Here is a 16,390-nt window from a genome sequence, read left to right on the forward strand (position 1 = left end):
ATATATATATATATTATCCAAACTTCAAGCCCACCCCATCAACCAAACGATGACCTTTAAATAGTACCATATTCTGTTAGTAGACTGATCTGGGTCAGTCTGGAATTAGCATAATATGATTGAACAAGAGTCTATAAGATAGTAAAGTAACTCCTTAAAATTATTCGCATTTGCCAATTATACTATAGACCCAAATTTCAGGTCAGTGGAAATGATGGTTCTTCTTTAGAACCTTCTTATAAATCAACCTCGCACCAAATTTTGTTTAACACACTGTCATTCAAAGAAGCAGACAGGATAGAAAGAAGTTAGGGAAAACTCCAAACAAGTAGAATGAGGAAGTCCTCTCACCAGAGTCCACACCCCAACACATGATCAAAGGGAAATAGTTTATTGCAGGAAACTCCTGGCCGCAGAAGTCAACAGCAACAAGGACTGGCTAAAACCTGATCAATCCAAGATGGAAGAAAAATAGACCAGAGAACAACCCAGAGGTCATAGTACCATCTGATCATGAAAACACAAATGATCATGGACACAACTGGAAGGGGAGCTGATGGGGACCAATGTCATGACACTTCTGGAATGAACCATATTAGGAATAAGACACACACACGCCCTCACCCCCCAATCAGAAGACTGAGTCAGAGTTTGGCACCACAAAGTTTAGAAACAACCCACCCTTGGAAATACAGAAAATCCCAAGAACTGACTAATCCGGCACGCAATTTACATAAGTCGCCCACATCCACTTGGAAGTGTGCTTTAGCTGCTTTCACAGTGGTGTCCTCTGAGACTTGCAACCAGAAGGGCAGCAGGCAGCTCAACCTCTGATCCTGTCTCCAGGAGCCTAAGGCCTAATCTCTTTTTCTTGCCCTGAATAAAACTTGCTTTTACTCTCGCTTGGACTCATTCTGAATTATTTCCTATATGAGTCAAGAGCCTGGGGGTCCCAGACTCTGCGGGGAACAGGGACGGCCCCCAACACAGAACTGGTCCAGTGACAAAACCGCCTTTAATAGATCTGACTTTGGGGAACCCTTGCTCAATCTGAGAAAGATAAGGGGAAAACATCTGTGATAGCTAATAAATATTGGCTGAATTACAGAAAATAGTTATTATCTGCCCACTAATAGTTGGTCACAAGAAGATCATGAATTACTTCCTATGGTCAGATCCCTCAGGGTTTGCTCAGTTTTCATTCTCTTAACTTCCCTCTTGAAATTTCCTCCTCCTGCGGACCTTATTAGTCGACATTATTTTGGTTTTCTTCTTTCTTAAATGACTTCCCCTTCCTGTTTCTCACTCTTACTGGCTCTCTGTCCCATTTCCATCTTTTAATTGTGAATTATCCAAAATTCCCAAGTTAAGTCCTCAACTTTCTGCTCTTCTCTCACTATATACATATACTCAGAAATATCATATACTCTTATAGAAGGCATACCAACGTTTTTAAAATTTGTATGGAACTGGTCAAAATTGAATTATACTCCCAACCCCTATTGAATGTCTCAAATTTATATATTGAGATTAGATTGCTAAATTTCAATTCCACTCATGTCCTAGATATTTCCACTTGGGTAAGTTATCATCGTTGTTCCCACTGTTAATGCCAACGGCACTGTCCTTTTTTTTTAATTTTTTTACAAAATGGAAGGGAGAGGGATAGAGAGCTAGAAACATCGACGAGAGAGAAACATTGATCAGCTGCCTCCTGTACATGCCCTTGACCGGAATCAAACCTGGGACCCTTCAGTCCGCAGGCCAACGCTCTATCCACTGAGCCAAACCAGTCAGAGCCAACGGCACTGTCTTTATCCCAAGTAGCCATACTCTAGAAGCTGAGAGTCACTTTGGTTCCCCCTTCCCAAAATTCTCACTTCTAATTCAGTCAGCAAGTTCAACGGATTCTTTCTATGCAATATATTGCATCAACCTTCCTTCCTACGCCCACTGTACATACCTAAATTCAGGCCCATTCCCTTCAAGGTTGAACTGTTAACAGTAGTTTCTTAACTCATCCTCCCACTTTTCTGTCTTTCCCCATGGAAATCCATTAGGCATGATGATGCCAAAATAATATTACTAAAGCATTGCTTTCTTTATCTCTCTCATGCTCAAAACAACTTCAGTAAATCTCCCTTGTTACTAGGAAAAAGCCTACACTCCTTAGCCAGGTACTTAAGATTCTCCCCACTTGGACCCTGAAGGGAGCCAAAGTTTTATCACCCTGAAGCTGCCTTTTAGGGATAATGATTTTTAAGCTGTTTCTTAATAAACAAGACTCAGAAACAATCTTTGACCCTCTCCCCTCTCCTGCCCAAGAGGTTCAGAGCAACCTGCTTCAGGAAGGGCGATCTGAGGACGCCCCCCTTAGCTTAATTTGAATTGAGTCTGGTAGATGGAGGGCTTCAGACAGAGGCCTGTTGGCTAGATACCCTGTGTCCTATTGTTTCTAAGTTGCCTAGCAAGGATTTTCCTGCCATGTGTGTTATTCTCTGACTACCTATAAATGGCACATTCTTACCTCTGAAATCTAATACCTTGTCTCTCAACCTCTCCCTTTAACCTTTGTCCAAAAATGTCTTATATACCCAGTGTTGCCTCACTGTCTTTGGAATTTTCATGCCTATGTGAATTCCCCATGCGCATGTATTAAACTTTGATTTTCTCCTGTTAATGTGTCTCTGTTAATTTAAAGGTTAAACCAGCCAGAAGAACTTAGAAGGTGGGGAGGACAAGTATTAATTTTTTTCTTTAATGCTCTGATAGGGAATTGAACTATGACCTTCTGGTTCATAGGTGGACGCTCAACCACTGAGCCATGCCAGCCCGGCCAAGTGTTAATTTTTTTAGCCCTCACAGAATTCTTGTGGTTTTTCAGAATTGGATTAGGAGAAAAGATACTGAACTAATAACTACCCTGCATATTTTTACACCAAGATGCATGCAAGTTTAGGAATTTAACTAAGGACATGGCCACAGACACGAGCCGTGGGCAAACTACGGCCCGTGGGCCAGATCCAGCCCATTTGAAATGAATAAAACTAAAAAAAAGAAAGACCGTACCCTTTTATGTAATGATGTTTACTTTGAATTTATATTAGTTCACACAAACACTCCATCCATGCCTTTGTTCCGGCCCTCCGGTCCAGTTTAAGAACCCATTGTGGCCCTCGAGTCAAAAAGTTTGCCCATCCCTGGTCTAAAACATCTGCACTCGTGTTATACTCTCAGCTCTTTTTGTTTGAGTGCACCCTCAGAATGATCATTTTCAGGGCACCATTGCCTCCATGTGCTGCTGAAAAGATATCAAGTCTCAGAACTGTTCCTTCTAGAAACCTCCAGAACTGAGCTTAATGCATCTCCTTGTTACATTGTCTTATCTGTTTGTTTTGCTTTGCTTGCGTGTGGAGTGCTTTCCAGGGAGAATGCCATAAGCAAAGCCCTTTTTAGAAGATATGCCTCAGTTAATTTGATAAAATCTATAATAATAAAAGGGTAATATGCTAATTAGACCGGACGCCATTCCAGACGTCCTTCCTGATGAAGCCAGGGCCAGAGGGAGGCCAGCCCTAGTCCCAGGTGCCTGAGGGTGGCCTGAGGGAAGCCAGCCCGGGTCCCAGGTGCTGGAGGGAAGCCAGTGCCGGCAGCCGGGGGAAGGAAGGCCTACTTTTGCATGAATTTCGTGCATTAGGCCTCTAGTCTCTTATATGTGTCTTGGAAATATTCTGCATCATGCTTAAAGGGTGTGTGTGTGTGTGTGTGTGTGTGTGTGTGTGTGCGACCAATGCTTGTTTCGCTGCCTTGACTGCCACCTTCAACAGTGGGACAGGATGGCTTTTTCTCTCTACTCCATTCATCCTCCTGGAGTCATCATGCTGGATGACAAAGTGAGACACTCGGGGAACATCACAGAGGAAAGTCCTATGGAATTTGGAAAGTGGGAAAGATTTTTACCCCTAGATATCTTACCTTGAGCTCAGTCCACTGTGAAATCCTTTTTTTTTATTCTCTTTTTCTCCCCACCAGACCCCCAGGCTCTAACACCCCAAGAGTGAACACAACTGAGTAGAACTGGGACAGAAGAACTGACACACCTCACTAGAAAAGGAGAAACTCTGAGAGTGGGGAGCAAAAGGGTATAAAAGAGAAAGCAGGGCCATGGAGGCAGGCTGGGGTCAGGGGAGAAGATAGGTCAGAGGGGGGAGGTAAATTTCTCTGCAAATTACAAAGTAGGGGATGTGAGCTCTCTAGAAGCAGCACCAATGAGCGAAATGAAGGGAAGAGATGCTGAGAGAATAAATAAAAGAGGCCTGTACAGAATAGGGAATATAGTCAATAATACTGTAATAGTTTTGTATGGTGCCAGGCGGTACTAGACTTATTGGGGTGATCACTTCCTAAGTTATATAAATGTCTAAGCACTATGCTGTACACCAGACACTAATATAATATTGAATGTTTACTGCAATGGAGAAAAAAAATCCAAACATTAAAATTGAAAAGAAAAAATAAAAGAGGCCAGTATCCCTCCTGGGCCTGATAAGCTAAGAGTACGCTCATTTGGTTTGTGGGCTCTACTACCCCTTTTCCTTTCAAGATAGAAAAACAGAACTAAAGTCCTCGCCATAAAATTCTAGAAATCAGGACTGAATCCTTGGTGCGTTCTTCTCACTGACCAGTCAATTAATTGCTGATAAATGAATTAAGTTCACTCTCAAAAGAGAACAAGAAAAAAAGCACAAGGCCACAATCTCTTTGCTTCGAAGACGGCACTGTTGTGCAGAAGCCATCACGTAAGCTGAATTTTGGAGTGGGCGAAATGAAACGCAGTCCTCCTGTGCTAGCTGGGAGAAGGGAACCAGAGCTGGGCTGTGTCCAGAGCTCCTCAAGGTAGGTCCTCAGTGCCTTTCAACTGCAGGTCAGCACCATCTCTCCCTTGGCTCCCACAGGACTGAGAACACATGAGTGTGAGCAAAGGGAATTAGGAGCGTGGGCCTCTAACCCCAGCAAACAGGGCGGCTGCAGGAAAGGAGGGCGAGACTGACCTGGCCCTGAGTGGCCCAGCTATATGCAAAGATAGATTTCATAAATATAATGTAGGAGAGAGAAGAAAGGCATAAAAAGAAACAACATGACTTCATTTACATAAGGTTCAAAACCCGGTAAGATGAACATCTAATTGTTTCGTGATATAAAAATAGGTCTTGAAGCCATGCGACAACACAGAACAAAAACAATGTCGGCATGGTGTTGACCTCCAGTCTGGTGGGAGTTGGGGGCAGTGAGGATCTGGAAAGACACCCCTGGGATTTCTAGGGTGTGGACAATGTTATAATTCCTGATCTTAGTGGCGCTTATGTGGGTGCTGTTTTATTGCTAGCTGTTGTGTATGTGTGTTTGAAGCACGTTTCTGTGTCTGTGTTAGATGCTGCAATTTTTAAGTTAAGACCAGTGGATAAACTTGAATCAATGGAGTGTGGATGAGGTAGGGAGCTAAGACCACAGGCTCATACTTAGAAAACTTTCAAGTTTTAGACCAAGATTTCAAATCCTGGCTTTGCCGTTGTATGGGTAAAATGAAGCTAATACTTTCCTTTTGGACGGGTAGTGATTGAGATTATATATGGTAAACCACTTAGATTGCCTCATATATGGTAAGTAGTAAAAAATGTATATTATTTTTTATAGTTATTAAATTAAGACTAGCAAGGTGGTAGAGAAGATGATAAATTCAGATACTGCAAATTAAAAAATCTCTTTTGGAAATACATTTGGCAATACTTAACCAGTGAGATGCTAATATTCTTTGACCTAGTAACAGCACTTTGGGGGCTCTCGCCTCAAATCCAAAAGAAAGGAAAACCCACCTGGACAAACATAGCTACTGCAGTATTATCAATAATCATGAAAAATTAGAAACAGCCTAGATGTCCAACAGCAGAGATGTAATTTACTTATTTCGGTGCCTGCTAGGTGTCAGGCATTTTGTATATTTATTCTAGTACCTTCTCAGCAGTTCTGCAAAGTGAATATTATTTATTCTCACTTTTTATTACTTTGTTCAAGGTCACACAGCTGACAATAGGCAGAACCTAAACTCAAACCAAATTTATCCGACTCCAAAGTTGTTACAAGTACAGATGGTAAAGCAAGACGACCTGAGCTCAAAACTCACTTCAACCGCATGCTAGCTGCATGATCCTGAGTGAGTCAATTAACCTCGCTGTGTCTCCGTTTCCTCGTCTATAAAGTGGAAATAATAACAGTGCCTTCCTCAATGGATTAAATGAGTTGCTATGTAAGTACTTAGAAAGTTTCCATCACAGGTACAGAAGTATTAGCTATTATTAGGATTATTTTTTCATTATACCCTGCTGTGTGAGAGGTCACGAATGCAGATTTTAATCAACATGGTAATATTGGTGTAATGTTAAGCGAAAATAAGAATAATAAATTGCATTTATACTTATAATTACAATAATATAAAAGGATAAGAACTAGAATTTCTACACAAACAAAAACCCCCAAACTGTATTTGTTGGGATGTTGATACTATGATGAATTTATTTTCTTTTAACTTACAATGATATTATTTTATAAGAATAGCGACAATGGGGCTTTCTTTAAAAAGAAATTTTCAATAGTGTGACGGCACACAGCAGTTTCTGCTATATAGAAACTATGTTACACTGGTAGAGAAACTATACTAACTTACCCTCAAGTCAGGTAGGCCCTTTGAGGGACTCAATGTTATCTATCGGTTGAAGCAAGATACTAATTTCACAGGCTCTGGAATGACAGTTCCAGGTTAAATTTCATGTCTACGGCTGAACGCTGAGTGAGCTTAGACCAATTACTTAACCTCTCCAGCCTCAGTCTCCATGTCTGTAACTCAGAGATTATAATCAAATCATAGTATTGTTTTGTTTTTTTAATGTATAGTAAAAAAGATAATGAATGTGATGCTTCCTTGACACCCCACCAGGACTAACAAATTATAATTAAGTATGTTATGGCGGAATCCGTTGTTTAATGTCTGCCTCGCTAAGACTTCCTCCAGTGTCTTAGGAAACACTGTCACCAAAGCAGGAGCACCGCACTGCCACGCCAGCTTCCAGCACGATGCTTTGCACACAGTGAGCACTCAGTAGCTGTTTGAATGGCTGCCTGAGAACCTTACAAGGTGGTCAGTGGCAGTTTCAACTACAGAAAAGCTACTGGATTTAGTCTTGGCCCCGGGAACCAGACCTGAGCAGCATGGTATTAGCTTTTCCCGCCACAGCAGGGCTACGTGCTCTGCACAGAGAGAGCCAGCCAAGGGGTCGCGGGGACAAAGTCTAAGCCATGGACCCAGTGGGGTCTTATGTCACAGAATCAGTCCTTAAGCTCAGAAACGCCAAATCCTGGAAGAATACATTAAGGGATTAAGGTGGGATGTGGGAAATGATCAGGTGGAATGCCCCCTCTCTCCCCACCCCTCCACCCCCGCCCCAATTTAATGGCCCTATTTACCTTGTCCAAGCAAGCCATCTGGCCTCACTCACCATGCCCTAACCCCCAACCCCTCAAAGCTCGTCTCTCTGGTATCTCAGCTGAACCTTTAGGTGGGGCTGAAAACAAGACTTTGTTTTTCCACTGGAGGACGTGAGTCAGTGAATAGTGAGGTTCCACTTAATCACCCAAAAACAAGGTCCTTAAATCAGGAGCTAGAAAAGCAAGGAAGTGATTAATGTAAAAGTCAGGGTAGTGGTTATTCCTAGGGCAGGGCAGGTCAGGGTGGGGGTGGGGGGAGGGGGGATGAGGAACCCTATGGGGAAGGGATACAGAGAAGTCTCCTGAGGCTGACAATGTTCTAGTCCTTGACCTGGGTGGTGGTTGCTTTATAATTATACTTACACACATTTTATGTACTTTTCTAAATGGGCATTATAGTTCACAGTTTTAAACAGCTGAAAAAAACACACACCCATCTATAAAAGGTTTCTAAGCAGGGAAAAAATGACCAGATTTGTATTATTAAAAGATCATTTGGGTGTTGAACAGAAAATTGATTGAAGGTGGAGCAAGGCTGGAGGCAGAGAAAATAGGAGGTAAAGTGACTGCCTGATTTGGTGAGAGGTTACAATGACTGAGCTAAGAAAAGGTGAAATATTAGGGATATAGTCTATATTATTTTTTAAAAACACAACCAAAGTAAAACAGGCTGGCCCCCCTCGGCTCACTTTTTACCTCTGTGCATTGGGTGAATTTGGCTCAGGAATCACAGTCCAGGGCAGACACATAGGCCCCAACTCCCCCTAACCTCCCTCCCTACTCAGAGGGACTCAGACGGCCTGGCAGGTGGCAATCAGCGCACTTATTTTACGGCAATATTACCCAAGTAGAGCTGACAGAGGGATTTCTATTATAATATGTTAGAATTCAATCATAATATCTGATCACTAGAGACTTTACAGAGTACTTTTCCATCTACTATCTGGTACCAGAATGTTCGCTCCATGAGGGCAGAGATTTTTATTCTGTCCACTATTGTATCCTCAGTGCCTGGAACTGAACTTGGGACATACTAGGTGCTCAATAAATATTACTGAATGAATGGCTACATTTGATTACTATTGATATTTAATCATCACAACAACCCTGTGAGGATAGGTAGGACATGAATTTTTCTCCCCACTTGAGAAGTTGGAAAACAGAGGCTTGAGGGAACATGTCAAATCATTGCTCATCTGGTTGGAGACAGAATTACAATTTCATTTCAGGTGTTGTACTTCAGTTCCCTTGTTTTTCCCGCTTCTCCACAGCCGAAGAGCTAAGGTTTGAAGTTGTGATAGCTCTGAAACACCAGCTGGGAGTATTCCAAAATACATGCTGAGCACCATCAGACATCCCATGGCTCTGCTGTGCTGGGTTACGGATGAGTGAGGCCTGCCGGCTCCAAGGCATCACTAACCACAGCTCCTCAGAGATGCGGGGCTCCTGGGGGAATCTAGTCCCTCTGGGCCTAGGCTACCTCACGCTCATTCTTCTTCCACAGCCCTCACTTGTCTCTGCTCTCCATCCTGGCCATCCCACCCTCTGAGCAAAAGGTTAAGGAAACACTGTTATTGCAAACACACATGTTCTAATCTTATTTTGTCTTAGAAGAAAAATTAGAAACGTGGCAGCAGCAGTTTGGGTGCTCTAGAAGAGTCTGTCATCCAGTGAAATCCCACCGGGAGGCTAACAAAGTGTCCCCTGAAAAGAGAGACCATGCTCATCTGGGTCTCTCGCCTCTTAATGAAAGTTCTCCATTGGAAACACACATCACAACAGAGACACCTGGGAATGCCAGATGTTCCATTAATATTAGTATTTATACACCTGGAATGATGTATGTCTGCTGTAGATTCCTAGTCAGACTCCAAGAGCTAGCAAAGAAAATACTAAAAGCCGTATTTTGGAGGGAATAATTAAAATACACCCAAAACGCAGAGAAGTCAAGCTCTTAGGTTAACTTCCTCTGCTCCTCTCCTGCGAGGTCCGATATTCACCAATCCCAAGAGCAAGTTGGTCTGGGAGGGTTGGACCACCCGAGTCAGTTATGTAGTCTGTGTAACTCCCCTGAGGGTGTCACACGTCGGACTCACCAGAAATTCATTGGCAAACTCCTCCTTGTTACTTTTCTTGCTCTGGGCCTCATCCAGGAACCTCTGCAGAATTTCCCTTTCGTCCATGCTGCAGGGCGAGAGAGATCAGGTACAACTGGGTTAAGGGAGGGCATGTCCAACGCGAGTCATGGCCGAGACACCGGCTGGAAGCCACTGGTACAGACCCAGCAGAGCATGCTGAAGGCTGTGGTTTACTGACTTCATCACAAGCCTGAAAGGAAATTAGTACGTAACCAGCCTCTGTGGTCACACAACAAAGCCATCACCTCACTCCAGGGCCCTAGCGCCTTCCTCCTCAAGGAAGGAACCTGGTTGCAACTCAAGTTTTTAACAAACAAGACACTAGCCAGAACCTAACTTGTGGTCTGCTCAGCCCAGCCCCGTGTTGCACCCCATCGCCCTTAAGTGAAATTCACCTTCTTTTTGTTCCTACTGAAAAGGCAGAATTTACACTTTTCACCCAGAGATTTTGCCTCTCCCCTTTTCCCCAGTGAGCACAAAGGCCCTGTTGACACCTGTTTCTTCATGTCCTGAATGAACTCTGCAAAGTTCTGTTAGGCCCAGAAAGGGAGACAGACACTGTTTGGAGTTGAGACGTTTTTTAAAAGTTTCTCATCAGTGTGATCAATGGCAAACTCCTGTTTAACCAAGAAGGCATTTCCATTCAGAACTCTGAAGTCGGCCATACAGACCTCAAACTCTCACAAAGTCAGCTGCTCCTGACAAAGCCGGTGCCTCACCCAGGGCTGGGGAAGTGCTGGCCTCCGTTAAGGGAAGTGTGGATTTCAGGACTTCCGTGAGCCTCCTGTACTTTTTGAGCCTCAGTTGAACTCTGGATATCAAGACCAAGAATCCTGGTCTATATAGGACCCAGGAGCACAGGAAGTTGGTCACAATATCCCCCGTATGTAATGAAGGGAACTAGGAAGAAATAGGAAAAGAGCGAGTCAACTACCTGCTGGCAACAGCTTGACTTCCAGGACAAAAAGCCTGAGAACTGTTTCTAGTTAAAGACATTTATATTCTGCAAAATAAACGGTCGTTGTTTTCGGAAGTCACACTCTGTGTGTGGCACTTGACCCCATCTGACAGGCAGGCTGCTCTAAGAAAAACTTCCCACCTCTCAGATTGTCTCCTCAGTGGGTACAAACCTACCCAAGAGCGTCTCACTGAGCGAGAGAACCACCCAAAAGCAGCATGTCATCTGTTTGAGGACAGAAGTTCCACAAATGTGTTAACAAAATTAGTCTGGCCCTAGCCGGTTTGGCTCAGTGGACAGAACATCGGCCTGCAGACTGAAGGATCCTGGGTTTGATTCTGGTCAAGGGCATATGCCCGGGTTCCTGGCCTGATCCCCAGTAGGAGGTGTGGAGGCAGCAGTCAATCGATGATTCTTTCTCATCACTGATGTTTCTATCTCTCCCTCTCCCTTCCTCTCTGAAATCAATAAAATACATTTTTAAAAATTAGTCTGAAATAACCCTGAAGAAAATTTACAAATGTGCTGTCAGGACTTCCTCTAGTTATTAGCAATGCTTTCTGTTTGGCAGCATTATTCACAGTCTCCGTAGGAAATCATGATTCTGAACGCTATTAGGCTTGATCCACTTTGCTGAGCCTTGCAACAGGAAAGGAACAGTCGCTGAGGAATACTGCTTAGAGATCATGTGATGCCAATAAAAAATTTCAATCCCAATCCACACAATAAATTAAAATGAACCATAATTCTTCAACAGTATTTGTTGAGACTAGGATAGTATTTGTCAAATTATCCCCTTTAGCATTAAAAGAGAATTTCTTGCCGTTCTAAGTAATGCATTGTTTAATTTGGCTATTTTAAAACATATAAAATATGGGGCAATTTTCAATTTTTTTTTATTGATTTCAGAGAGGAACGGAGAGGGAGAGACAGAAATATTGATGATGAGAGTGAATTATCAATCGGCTACCTTTTACACACCCCCTACTGGGAATTGAGCTCGAAATCTGGGCATGTGCCCTGACCGTGACCTCCTGGTTCATGGGTTGATTCTCAATCACTGAGACACACCAGCCTGGAAATAGGGGGCAATTTTTAAAAGGCCAAAATTTAAAGTTCACAATAACTGAAACTATGTAAAACTATGTACATGTTTAAATGAAGACTAAAAGACGTAAAAAAAGAATCAATTGTGTAGGTGTTGGGATTAAAAATGCTTTTAAAAAGTCTTCTTAAATTACTACATAATTTTTTAAATTAGAAAAACACACACAAAAATCAATTAATTTGTTGAAAAAGTTTATTGAGTACTACTAAATGCTGAGCACTACATGATGGGCTGGGTACACAAGAGTGAACAAGCCAGAATACAGTGAAAAAACATCCTTAGAGAGTTAAGAAAGCATCTCAGAAAGTAAAGATGTGAACTTACTGATAAAAATAAATACATTCCAAACTAATTTGCTTATTTGCAGAGTAGCAAAGCATAATCCAAAAAGGAAAATGATTTTTCTGTATTTGGTCAAAAAGAGATACATACAGTTTCATAATCTGTCCACTAAGAATGCCTTCACTTCCATCAAAATCGGAACTTTGCTATTAATAAACAAGAAGATACCTAATAAAATGAAATTTAAACCTATTTTCCTCAAGTCCATATTTCAGAACACTCTCTAACTTTCTTCTCTTCTTAGGGAGGGATAAAATGAAGATAGGTATAAGTAAGGAAAACATGCTTAGATGCCCTCCATAGACTTTTACCCAAAATATAAGGATCTGAAAACAGTGTCTTAGCAGAACTGCAGATCTTTTTCAAGCAAGCAGCAATTCTTCGGAGTCCGTTCAACTCTAAAACCAAAAGGTATAGAAAATCGTGAAATAACCAAACCTCAAAAACCCACTTAGCTAAAAGGCCATTTCCTGAGCAGACCACTCAAGCAAACAAACACCAAAGTGAAGGAGACAGAAAGATGTTTTATTTTGAACGAATCTAAGCTACTGCTTACTTTTTCACACCTCCTCCTGCAGGTACTGGAGGGCAACAGGCACGTAATGCTTTTGGATGATGAAGATTCTGGTAACTCATTTGTATCTTGTGGGAAGATCAAGAACAGGGAGGGGAAACAATTCATGCAGCAAAGATTGGCAGGTACTTAACATTTTTTTTTTCCAGAATTTACAATGAAACATTTAAACCAGTGTGGCACAAGCCCTGAGTGAACACAACAATTCCATGCAGTAAAAGGCGCATGAACACTTCATCAGAACCATCCAGGTGAACGCCAGTGGAAAGTGAAGTCGTGAATGAGCAGCTGAAGGCTGAGAAAGGAACACGCGACTGCTCCCTCCTGTGGCTCTGAGGCTTGCTCGGCAGGAAGATGACAACAGAGAGGAGTGCCCATGACACTGTCACCTGTTCCCACAAGAGGAGAGGAGAGTGTGCCACGTGAAGGGGAAATAGCAGTGTCACGGGGGTCGGGAATTAGATAACAACAAAACTTTCACCAAAGAGAATGTCAGGGGAGGTTACAAGCACAAGATACTAGTAAACTAGTCAATGGGTTTCTGAGAAACTCCTTCTCTCTCTATGAGGAGGCATGGTTTCCCCGGGGAAAGCCACTTCCCCTCCGTCCCAGGGTCATGGATTTGATATGGGCTGTGTGTATTCTCTGTGAAACACTCTGTCCTTTGCAAACATCCTCTTGGTCACTGAGGCCTAGTGGTCCTTTCTCCTCAAAGTCTTTTAGATTCAAGCTGCCTCTTCCATTCCCAGGTTAACCACCACTCCCTTTTCACATCTGGACTCCCACAGCAATAGCTCCCAGCTACCTCTGTGTCTATACATTTTCCACTCTAGTATCTACTAGTAACCAAGGCTGTATGAACGTTCTGAAAATTCCACTTTAAGGCTGAAGAACCAAAGTACAGACTGATAGTCTATGGGAATAAGTCCGGATTCCTCAGCTCGTCACAAGCCCCTCCCCATCAAGTGTCCCCACTCGCCTATCCAACCACATCACCCACAGACCTTACTCTGCTGCTGCCTCTCACCTTTCCCCCTAATTTTCACCAAGATGAAAAAGAAAGCCATAAAACCTAGCTACTCTTTTCTTAAAAAAATCCTGTCCCTAACTCCATCTCACTGTGACTTTCTCTTAGCCTGAATCCTTTCAGTATAAATCTTTATATTTATATTCAGAAATTTTCAGTTTCTTCACATGCCCTTTGTCTCCCACCAGTTTATTTAAGAGTTCATGCAAAAAACTACATCCCCTGCAGTTTTAAGTTTATCAGAGGCAATGATAGTATCTTCTATGCATTTGTATAACCCATAGGGCTTAACGCGACCTTGAGCCTACCTGAAAGCAGTCCATTGGATGAAGCGTGCTGCAGACAGGGATGTGCTTAGGCTTTGGTGAGAGGCCCCCGCTGACTTGGTCACTCGTTGCATTAGCTACTCCAAGCCTCTTGCCTGGCACAGTCTGTGCTGGTCCCTGGCTGGGCACTTTCGCTGTGCTGGGAGCAGAGGGAGGTCCAGGAACCTGGCAAAGAGGCCCTACCTGAATGTGGCTGCTCAGGCAGCAGGGCTATTATGACAGAAGGAATGGAGCTACTAATGAGACACACAGTCCAGCCCCGAAGCGCTGCCATGGACAGGAAAAAAAAATGACCTCCTTTATTTCCAGACTAGCCTTCCTTTCTTCTTTTGTAAAGAGAAACAGAAGAGGTTTCTAAAGCACCTCTGCTGAAGCCTTTTGCACATGTTCTCACATCATCCACAGTAGGGAGGTGCCCTGCCCATCTTCCAACCTGCTTCTCGTCACTACAGCTTCTGAGACTCTCCAAGCGTGTCAGTTCAGCTGCTGTCAGCTTCATAGTTTCCCACACACACCACTCAGGGACTCATACTCTGCCTCTGGTTTCACAAATACCATCCTCAGGAGGCAAAGGTCAACCAATAAGTTGCAACAGAAATAATTTACCTTTTTTAAATTTTTTTAAAAAATAGAGGTTCGAGATACTTGGTGAGGCTTGGTTGGCATTTTATTAAAACTATAATCAAACTTAAAGTCTCATCTTTCGTTTGATGATCATTCATTCATTATGAGATCTACACACGTGCAAGAGAATGGGAAGAGGGGTGCTGCAGAAGTGTTCAACAAATTATTTTCATTCGAGGATCCTTTACTCTAGTAAGGAAGATAAGTACACAAATAACTGTAATTTAAGAGCATTTGTGATAAGACCATAGACGTGGTACAAACAAAATTTTGAGAAGGCAAAGATCACTTCTTGTTCGGGTTATCTGGCTAACCTCCTGGGGGAAGTGACCTTTGAGTTGGGTCTTCAAGTTGTCTACAGAGCCTGAGAGAAACCAATACAAAACACAGAGGACAGCGGGAGGCAGACAGCGTAGTGAGTGGCTGTTTCGCTGGAGTATTGGTTATGTGCAGGAGTCTGGAGTGATAAGCCTAAAAGGGCAGCTGAGGCCAGACCCGGGAGGAACTTTGACCCAGGGTGAAAAGTTGTGCTTTATTTGGTGGGTAGTGGAAAACCGCTGGAGGATATTTTTTAACAACTTTATTGAGGTATTACTGACATACAATAACCCATACATTTCAAAGTATGCAATGTGATAAGGGTTGGCGTGCGTATGCACCCATGAAACCATCACCACAATCAAGATAATGAACATATCTAATCTCATCAAAGCTCTGATGAAAGGTTTTAAGAGAATGGCAATCAAAGCAATGCTTTGGGGAAACGTTTCTTGACTTTTAAAAAATCTTTATTGTTGAAAATATTACATATATCCTGCTTCCCCCCCCACTGACCCCTTCTAGTCTACTCACACCTCCCACCTTGGGCCTTCACTACACTACTGTCTGTGTCCATGGATTATGCATATGTGCATACAAGTTCTTTGGTTCATCTCTTCCCACATGCCCCCACACATACCCCCGCCTCCCCTCTGAGATTCCTCAGTCTGTTCCATGTTTCTATGTCTCTGGATCTAATTTGTTTATGGGTTTCCACATATGAGTGAGATCATGTGATACTTGCAAGATAATGAACATATCTAATCTAATCAAAGCTCTGATGAAAGGTTTTAAGAGAATGGCAATCAAAGCAATGCTTTGGGGAAACGTTTCTTGACTTTTAAAAAATCTTTATTGTTGAAAATATTACATGCTGTCTCAAAAAGTAAGAAACCCTTCTTTTTGATTGCTGCATAAAATTCCATGATGTAGATGTACCACAGCTTTTTTATCCACTCGTCTACTGATGGGTACTTGGGCTGTTTCCAGATCTTAGCTATTGTAAATTGTGATGCTATGAACATAGGCGTGCATATGTTCTTTCTGATTGGTGTTTCAGGCTTCTTAGGATATATTTCTAGAATTGGTATCACTGGGTCAAATGGCAGTTCCATTTTTAATTTCTTGAGGAGATTCCACACTGACTTCCATAGTATCAGGATGCATTCCCACCAGCAGTGTATTAGGGTTCCTTTTTCTCCACATCCTCACCAGCACTTGTTGTTTGTTAAAGTTTCTTGATTTTTTAAAAATAAATGCTCCCGGCAGACCCAGCTGATTCTCACAGCCAGTTGGCCTGGAGGTCAAATCCCCCCTGGTGTTAGCTACAACAAGCCAGGCTTAACTAAACAAGACTGCTCAAAAGACCACTAGGGGTGCACCAAGAAAGCATAAAAAATGCGGAGACAAAGAAACAGGACAAAATTGTCAATGGA

The 16,390-nt window shown here is 42.6% G+C and overlaps 1 protein-coding gene across 3 annotated transcripts in view; it reads right to left on the reverse strand.

Annotated features, from left to right (window-relative positions):
- PTPN22 (protein tyrosine phosphatase, non-receptor type 22) overlaps window positions 1-16,390 on the reverse strand; it is a 51,700-nt gene that overhangs the window by 30,094 nt on the left and 5,216 nt on the right. For 2 of the 3 annotated variants that reach the window (XM_006763026.2, XM_015563455.1), the window contains exon 3: window positions 9,636-9,867. In XM_006763026.2, coding sequence (XP_006763089.1) covers window positions 9,636-9,722 — 87 coding nt within the window. In that variant the 5' untranslated portion in view covers window positions 9,723-9,867. The remainder of the gene's footprint in view (window positions 1-9,635; window positions 9,868-16,390) is intronic. The other variant, XM_015563456.1, reaches the window with a different exon arrangement.

This window comes from Myotis davidii, unplaced genomic scaffold, assembly GCF_000327345.1.
Source record: "Myotis davidii unplaced genomic scaffold, ASM32734v1 scaffold217, whole genome shotgun sequence".
Lineage (NCBI taxonomy): Eukaryota > Metazoa > Chordata > Mammalia > Chiroptera > Vespertilionidae > Myotis > Myotis davidii.